Source organism: Leuciscus leuciscus (assembly GCF_965113295.1).
Source record: "Leuciscus leuciscus genome assembly, chromosome: 1".
Taxonomy (NCBI): Eukaryota; Metazoa; Chordata; class Actinopteri; order Cypriniformes; family Leuciscidae; genus Leuciscus; species Leuciscus leuciscus.
Window position 1 is genome coordinate 41,835,529 of NC_138725.1, and position 9,219 is coordinate 41,844,747.

Below are 9,219 nucleotides of genomic sequence, written 5' to 3' on the forward strand. Positions count from 1 at the left end.
TGTAATTTGAAATGATGACAGAATATCAAAGTTATTTTTCCAATTTACTTGCATTCTAAAAAATTTTTTTTTTAAATGCTCGGTGTTTTTTAAAGTAAAACAAAAAAATTATAAATAAATCAAACAATTTTCATTGTTTTTGAACATGTTTTGTATTTAATGCTGATCTGATAACATGAATTATAGAAAACTGTAAAAAATTAAATACAAATAATTATCAATGCCTGTGATCATAATAATGAAACAAATAAATAGCTCAAACCAATGCGGAGTTTAAAACCAATGTCAAACAAGAGCACACTTTCCTCAAGCTTTAACTGATGTTGTTGCAAGACTGACAAGACATGTGTTTGTTAAGATTAAACTTCGTTGTGAACCCTTTCCCACATTTAATACAGGTGTAGGGTTTTTCTCCGGTGTGACTTCGCAGATGCATGTCAAGAGTGCATTTCTGAATAAAGCCTTTTCCACAGAGCGGGCATCGATACGGCTTCTCTCCGGTATGGGTGCGCTGATGGGTGTACAAGTGTCCTTTCTGAATGTACCTCTTTTCACAAAGAGTGCACCTGTAGGGCTTCTCACCTGTGTGGCTCCGCTGATGTATTGTAAGTTGACTAAAACACCTGAACCACTTTGAACAGTAGGTGCAAACAAACCGCTTGTCCCCTGACGTAGTATTGGCACCGCATGTTCTTGTGGACATTGATGCACTCAAACTCTGTGTGACACTAAATGAAGTGTTTTCAGATTCAGATGTGCGTTTCTTAGACAACGGCTGGTTCCCCATCATTTCTCCGGGTGAGGCGTTTTTGTTCAGTGACTCTGATTTAGACGGGACTCTTGCAGCTGCATTTTCTCTACTTTTTCTGTCAACACAAGGGACAGTTTTGCGAACTTCCTTGGTGGGTGACAGGCTCACGTCTTCACTGCAGTGGGTTCCTATGGTTAAGTGAAAGTGATGTAAGTGTACTGCAGATGGAAGGAAGTTACAAATTATTCACAAGCATTTGCTATTAATATTATCCACCATTATACAACAGTTAGTTCCGGTCTTACCCGCTTCACTGTTGTCTTGCCCAATCCAAACATCTACTTCATGTAGCTCTTGCTTTATCATACCTATTGGCTGGTTGACCTCACACTTCTGCTGTGGACTGTCCTTTGACATTTTGACATCACATTATATCTTATATTTTGTATAATATATATAGACATCAGCTATTGTACTCAAAATATTTACAGGAAATATATGTGGATATTTACACAATGAAGAGAACTTACTTGGTCTTGCTGAATTCCTGTTGGGCTGTCTATAAAAATAACCTCATTGCCACACTGGTTCAAATGGTTCTGCATCTCTTCTTGGGCATATTCACTGAATAAAAAAAAAGGGTTACACTTTATTTTAAGGTGTCCTTGTTTCAGTGTAATTATACATTTAAGTACTGAGTAATAATAATTAACTACATGTACTTACTAAACGGTTAGGGTTAGGTTTAAGGTTTGGTTTAGTTGCATGTAATATGCATAGTTGTTAGTTATTACAATAGTAACAACATGTAACTTTTTTTGTATTGTTTGTTGAGCCTTTGTCCAAAGACAATTTCCTACCCCTGTGGGGACAGACAATACAGTTTTTGAATTGAATTGAATTGAATTGAATTGAACGTGTAACCAATAAATTTGATTAGTATGATCCATGGACATGAGATCATATAAATGTTATATACACTGCTAGTAACTGATTACATGTAATCTGGATTACGTAATCAGATTCCAAAGTAAGTAAGTACTTGTAATTAGATTGTTTTAAAAGTCTCATAATCAGATTACAGTTAGGCTACTTTTTTTATGATTACATGTTATTCACACAATGGCAATAAATTGTTCATAATTTATTGATTTTCCTCTAAAAGTCTATCTCTAAAAGTTTTCATTCAACTACTTTTTCTTTATATACATTCGGAAAGTAGGTTCAAGTTTTATTTCGAAGGGGGAAACTGCACACACAGACCAACCACTAGTCAGTTGGCTATAATCTGTTAATGGTTACATCTTTTTTTTTTTTTTTTTTTTTTTTGGAACTGTTTTCTTTTGATCAATGTGATAAACGAGTTAGGCCAAAATTATTCTAAAAAGTAATCAAAAAGTAGTCTGAATATATTACCTAAAATCTGTAATGTAATTACAATGATTAATTAGTTACTAATTGCTAATTAATTACTCATTTCATCATGTAATTTGACTACAGTTTGTAAGTAATCTACCCAACACTGACTGCATATGCAGTACCGGTCAACAGTTTGGAAACATTACTGTTTCTTTGTGTTTTTGTACGAAGTCTCTTATACTCATCAAGCTTGTATTTATTTGACCAAAAATACAAAAAATATTGTAAATACAAGAAATATTGTAATAATAAAATAATGGTTTTCTATTTTAACATACTTTAAAATATAATTTATTACTGTGATCAAAGCTGAATTTTCAGCATCATTACTCCAGTCTTCAGTGTCACATGATTCCATCATAAATCATTCTGATAATATATGATGATTTATTATCAATGTTGGAAACAGTTGTGCTGCTTATAACCTGTGATACTTTTTTTTAGGATTCATTGATAAATATAAAGTTAAAAAGAACAGCATTTATTTAAAATAGAAATCTTTTCTAACAAAATGAATCTTTACTAGCACTTTTTATCAATTTAACACCTTGCTGAATAAAAGTATTAATTTCTTTCAAAAAAAGAAAGCAAAAAATGACTGACCCCAAACTTTTAAACGATAGTGTACATTGTTACAAAATATTTCAATTTCAAATAAATTTTCTTTTTTTTATTTTCTTTTATTTAATCAAAGAATCCTGAAAGAAGTATCACAGGTTATAAAAATAGGTTATAAAAATAAATCATCATATTAGAATGATTTCTGAAGGATCATGTGACACTGACGACTGGAGTAATGATGCTGAAAATCCAGATTTGCATCACAGAAATAAATTACATTTTATTTTATTCACATAATAATATTTCACAATATGAATTGATCAAATAAACACAGGCTTGATGAGCATAGAGACATCTTTCAAAAAGTGTCCAAACCTTTGACCGGTACTATATGATTGCATGCATGTGCCTTATAAAGTATATGTATTTTCATGCATCATAAAAACCGAAACAAAAGCGTAAGTACCTCTTGACACATGTGGAACTCTGTGTGAGTGTTTGTCCAGTGTCCTCGGTCGAGCTCAGTGTGTTTCTCAGTGAGCAGATTTCACTGCGGCTGCGGGTGAGCTCCGACAGCAACACTTCACACTCCACATCCACCAGTCTGCTGATCTCCAGTACAGCTGTTTGCACCAGTGTTTCCATGATGGAAGATAACTGCCTCTGGAAAGAGGACAGAGTGGACAACATCTTCTAATATTTCCCCAAACTCTCGACTGGAAAACACTAACTGGTTTTTTTTGTGCTTTTTTTTTTTTTTTTTTTTTTTTTTGATATACAGAATTTGCTTCTAAAATAATAATAATAATTTTGTATATACTTTAACTTAATAATAATAATAACTAAAATGGTTCAACAGTGTGGTTCCCTTTCCTACTATTTCTTGTACGTGTGTAGATCAGTGTGATAGATTTATCTCAATATATTGCTCACTAGCGCCATCTACTGAAGTGGAGCGTTTCGAGTGAGAGCCAGAGACTGTTATTTGGGCAAATACAAATATCAAACTTTCGATTATTTACTGCTGATGTAACGTGCTTTTTACATCCATAGAGAAAACGTTTAGGCTTCCAAATCATGTGAATGTCGTAGATAAATTGAAATTCTGATTACTACATATTGTGATAATATAATAAATATGATCACTGCATATTTTAACGTCTGTACTTCATTATTTTATTCTATTATTATTCTATTATTTATTATATTATATATCTTTCAACTGCACTTGAAGTATAGAAGTATATATTAGAATATACGTGGAAACAATATTAAATAAAATGATAATACAAATCATATATTATATTATATTATATTATATTATATTATATATCTTTCAACTGCACGGTGCTTGTGCTTATAGAACTCACACATAGCTGCCATGCAGTATATTAGAAAATAATTAAATAAAATGATAATATAAATCATATATAATATTATCAAAAAAAATAAAAAATAATAAACAGCATATCAGACATGAAAACTAATCGAAAGGATAATTTTCAGACCTGTGATTCAGTTGCTACATGACAACTAGACTCCAAGGATCTGAAATCCACTGAATATATGGAAAGAAACAGGGAATTGATTCATATCAAATGAGCACTACATTACCCAGAATGCAACAGTAAGCAACATTCGCTGTGATTGGCTGTTCGTCAGATCGCATGAGCAGGACGTAAAGAGAACCTCACTACTAAGAAAACATTCCACGGTGAGTTCAAAGTCATTTTATAATTTATTTCAGCTTCCATAATTTAGCGTGGAAGACACAGAGCATCATTTTGACGTGCTTTTATTGAACGCGGTTATCGGTAGACTCTTAATGTGCACTCATACCATGATACATAAATTAAACAGTGCACGTTTGTCCAGTAGATTATTGCAGAGGGCGGTTCACTTATTGTGTCCTTTTTGTCAAACCTGTTTTTTCTGGTAATGCCACTGTTTGACGCTTGTACTGAGTTCTGCTGTGTCAGTTGGCTTCAGCATTGCTTCATATCTGAATTGACTGGCATAATCATTAAGCACCTTTCCTTAATTTCAGATGTCTGGACGAAGAGTGGTGGTTTTCCCCTCTGTGTCCGAGCTTGGACCAACTCTGGCTCAGCTGGTGTCCTCCCGTGCAGAGAAAGCTCTGAGCGCAGGTAGAAGCTCCTTCTCTCTGGGTCTTTCAGGTGGGAGTTTGGTCTCCATGCTGAGTAAGGATCTTCCTGCTGTGGAGAACCTGGACTGCAGCCGATGGCTTATCGGCTTCTGTGATGAGAGACTCGTTCCTTTCAGTGATCCTGAGAGCACTTATGGCTTATATAAGGTGACTCTGCGCAATCTTTTACCCTTAGCCTGTAGAGCTCTTTTAGTAATGGAGAAGTCCATTCATAGTCCATTCATTCAGACATGTGACTGGCAAAACAGCCATAGAATTGCAGCAAAGGCCTGTCAATTTTCCATCTGTTTCAAGCCACAAATATTTAGCTACCCTTGTAAAATTAAAAACAAAGAAAGAAAAGAAACAGATATGTGAACGACCTGCCAGTTTGTTAAAGTTTGTTTTTTGACATGCTGTTGCTGGGAACTTTAATCAAAATCACTTCACCTCCCTCTTGCAGCGACTTCTTTTCTCTGATGATGTGTTTACTGGCGCGAGGGCGGAATCAACCTGTCACTCACATGAGATCGACCAATAGCAAATCCCAACCATCCAATCAATTCCCCATGGACAAAATCAAGTCCCGCCTTAAACTTTTCTTGTTCGAGAAGCCGTTTCACCTAGATCAAGGATAGGCAACTTCGGTCCTGGAGGGCCACTGTCCTACAGAGTTTAGCTCCAACCCTGAAAAAATCACCTGCCTGCAACTTTCTAGTAATCCTGAGGACCTCGATTAGCTTGTTCAGGTGTGTTTGATTAGGGTTGAAGCTAAACTCTGTAGGACATTGGCCCTCCAGGACCGAAGTTGCCCATCCCTAACCTAGATATACGCCACATCGACTATCACAACTTCTGTTTCATGCTGACTTTAATGTGAAAAAACTTCTTAAACACTTAATGTGGCTTAATTTACTAAGACAGTGATTAAATTCAGTATACACCTTATTGATGATGCATACTTTATGCATGGGCGCGGATGAACCCACAATATGAACATGATGTGCTAAATTGACCGTGAAGCATTCATGTTTTTCAGCACGTTGCGTTCATATTTTAGGTTCATCTGCTTCCCTTTATATAGTGTTTACATAATATATGTGTGTACTGTGTATAATTATTTTGTATATATAAATACACACACATGCATGTACATATTTAAGAAAAATGTGTTATTTATATATAAAATATTTATATATAATAATAAACATTATGTGTAAATATATATACAGTATATACATGCAAATATTTCTTAAATATATACATGCATATGTGTGTATTTATATATACAAAATAATTATACACAGTACACACATATATTATGTAAACACAAACTTGTATTTTGGATGCGATTAATCATTGCCCAGCTCTAAAATAAATGCATAACTGGTGGGCAGCGGAAGAACGCCTTGTTTTATCCTCCAGGTTTGTGTTTCTATGAGAGTTTGATGTCATTTGAACTATGAATAGTGATTGCTTTTTATATCTTACAGAATCAATTGTTTGGGAAAATCAACATTCCAGAAGATAGGATTTTGGCTATAGATCCGTCTTTACCTGTGCAAGAATGTGCTGATGATTATGCTGACAAACTGAGCAAGGTACGATTTCAGTTCATAGACAAAATACATTAAACTAATTTGATTAATTCATTGTTAATTCATAGCTCTTAATAGAATTTTGTCATTTTAGGCCTTTAGCCCAGAGCAAATCCCAGTTTTTGACATGCTCTTGCTGGGAATGGGACCAGATGGACACACCTGCTCTCTCTTTCCAGATCATCCTTTATTACAGGTTTCAGATCAAATCATAATAAAGCAGCATCAGAGTTCATTTTCAGTAGATTAATGTAATAACGTATGATGATGATAACATGCTAATAGGAATATAACTAGAATAAGATTTCCTATACACAACATGTACTTTTAGTTTAGCATTGTTAAATCCCACTTATTATAGAATCCTATTTATAATTTAGATTCCCACAAAACCCTCCCTTTTATCAGTTTTGAATTGTATTTTATTGGCTTTCTTTTTTTAAAGTATCGATTTATCATTGTAGGAAAGCCAGAAGACAGTGGCCCCAATCTCTGATTCCCCCAAACCACCCCCTCAGCGCGTCACTATGACATTACCCACGGTTAACGCTGCCCGATGTGTGGTGTTTGTGTCAACAGGAGGCAGCAAAGCTCCTGTACTCAAGGTAAGCACTTTCAGTAGTGCCTCAGACCCGCTGTATATCTACAATGATGAATGGTTTTTTTTTAATCCTGTAATTGTCTAATTCTGTAGCACGTATTGGAGGGTGGAGAAGGGCCCGCACTTCCGTCAGCTCTGGTGGCTCCTAGACAGGGAGAGCTCTTCTGGCTTGTGGACGAGCCGGCGGCTGCCTTGCTCACGTCTCAGGTGGAGAGGCCAGGTCCTGGGGCAAAACTCTGACACAACTTGTAGAAGCACTTTCTAGTATTCTTATGGAGTCCTTAAAAAGCACTGTGTTTGCAAAATGTTTTTCTTCATAGCACTTATGAAAATCATAACTGTAATTACTGCAGTTATCGTTATTACTGTAAACTGTAAAAAAAAAAAAAGAGAGAGAGAGAGATCTTTGAAGCTTTCAGAATCTGTCATTTAAGTTGTTACCATAGCTTTATTGTCATAACAATAACTGTGGAAATGATGGTTACCATTGTAAATGTTTGTTAGATGCAACAGAAAAAAAATGCCCAAACATTTTGAATAAAGTTTTTGGAGGTTAATAACTTTTGTTGTATTTCATGCATTGTGTCAAGAGTGCAAACAAAAAACTATTCTATGGTGTTACTGTATATGCAGGGTTATTATAGTTAACCAAAACTAAAATCATAAAAAAGATTACTTCAGGGTGGCCGCGGGTCCTTAAAAAGTCTTAAAATGTCTTAAATAAAGTTTTCCTAAAAAAAGGCCTTAAAAAGTCTTAAAATGTCTTAAATTCAGATTCGATAGGTCTTAAATATTCTGGTCACGTTACCGCTAAAATTTCTCCAGTCTGACGGACCTAATATCCATCAAATAACCAGTGAAGCATCGAATCGCGAGAATGATTCAGATTTTATTACATAAACAGCTATTGATAATGATAATGTAGGCTTTTTCTGGTAACGCTGTTGAGGCTCGCGCTGCTTGTCTCTGTTATAGATTTTATAGGAAGAAATCAAAACAAATGAGCATAACGGCAAACAAAAAAACTCCCAGAAGAAACATACTGAGGTAAAAATACACTCTCGCGTTTCGGAAGTCGGGATAGACGGAATTGTCACTTGCATAATCGGGCCAGCATTGCATCATAAGTAACTTTACCATTTGCACGTCTTTTAAAGTTTTACCTGATTAAACATTCACGCGATTTGAAACTGTTCAGTACTTGCGCGCTGTCTGAGAGAGATGTTTTTTTCTCTGCACACATACATAGAGTAAAGCCGCCTCACAAACAGCTCACGGGTAACAAAAGTTATTTTTCGTGGATTTTATCGCTGTAACAGTCAAAAACATGCGAAAATGATGTCAATTTCGGTCTTGGTGAGTATCCTCTAAACACAGTCGGTTATGTCTTAAGCATAAATCGCACGTGACCGTATAATGAAAACAGGACCCGTGCACTAGCTCTTAAAGGGACAGCAGCCATATGTGTCTGTCATTAATTTGGTTGTCAAAACAACAAACCATAGCTTTTATTTTAAGGAATCAGGATTAATAGCCTATGTATTTAATTTAGTCAGGACTAAAATACTACCCAGTGTTATTTTACATTTGATTACTTTATTCAGTCTCTGTAGTATTTCTGAATACTAGTGTTAGACCTAAGCAAAAACTTTTCTCTTTATTTCTATTTATTGGTATCTTTATTCTATTGTATTTATTTGTGCTACGTTTTTCAATTTAATTCAAAGATTGAAATCAAGCTTCCTTGTGTTGTGTACATTCTTAAGACCAAAATTACCCCATTGTAAAAATGCAATGAGTGAGCATACATTTAAGCGAGATACATGTAATAAAAAAAAAAGTCTAAACTCCCCCCTCAAATTTCCCCCCCATTTTTCAAAATGAAATTCAGGCCCTGAGTGAATATTAAATTATTTCAATTACTTAGGTTAAATATTACATATACGCATGTAATATAATATGTATTTCCATCACAGGTTTGGTCTTAAATTTCATTCAAAGTGGCATTAAAAAGGTCTTAAAAAGTCTTAAATTTAACTTGTTTATATCTGTAGACACCCTGTACTTAAATTCTGATGAAAAACTTGATGTACTACAACAATATACAAAAAACTAATAAAAATTACAAAAGTGAACTACAACA

General features: G+C 34.7%; 2 protein-coding genes across 3 annotated transcripts; one reads left to right on the plus strand and one right to left on the minus strand.

The window, feature by feature from the left end:
- Positions 1–66: 66 nt before the first annotated feature.
- On the minus strand, positions 67–3,646 carry LOC309476801 (uncharacterized protein). Its single transcript, XM_082139956.1, has 4 exons — positions 3,198–3,646; positions 1,282–1,375; positions 1,057–1,159; positions 67–939 (listed from the first exon to the last, which is right to left on the minus strand). Exons 1-4 carry the CDS (start codon positions 3,419–3,421, stop codon positions 314–316), a joined length of 1,047 nt encoding a protein of 348 aa, XP_081996082.1. The 5' UTR covers positions 3,422–3,646; the 3' UTR covers positions 67–313.
- Positions 3,647–4,306: 660 nt separating this feature from the next.
- Positions 4,307–7,636, plus strand: pgls (6-phosphogluconolactonase). Of its 2 annotated transcripts, none has more exons than XM_082140143.1 (6): positions 4,307–4,445; positions 4,779–5,045; positions 6,371–6,478; positions 6,570–6,671; positions 6,940–7,080; positions 7,170–7,636. In XM_082140143.1, exons 2-6 carry the CDS (start codon positions 4,779–4,781, stop codon positions 7,314–7,316), a joined length of 765 nt encoding a protein of 254 aa, XP_081996269.1. In that variant the 5' UTR covers positions 4,307–4,445; the 3' UTR covers positions 7,317–7,636. The 2 variants fall into 2 exon arrangements, with proteins under 2 accessions (XP_081996269.1, XP_081996270.1); XM_082140144.1 differs by lacking the exon at positions 4,307–4,445 and adding an exon at positions 4,501–4,666.
- The last annotated feature ends 1,583 nt before the right edge of the window (positions 7,637–9,219 follow it).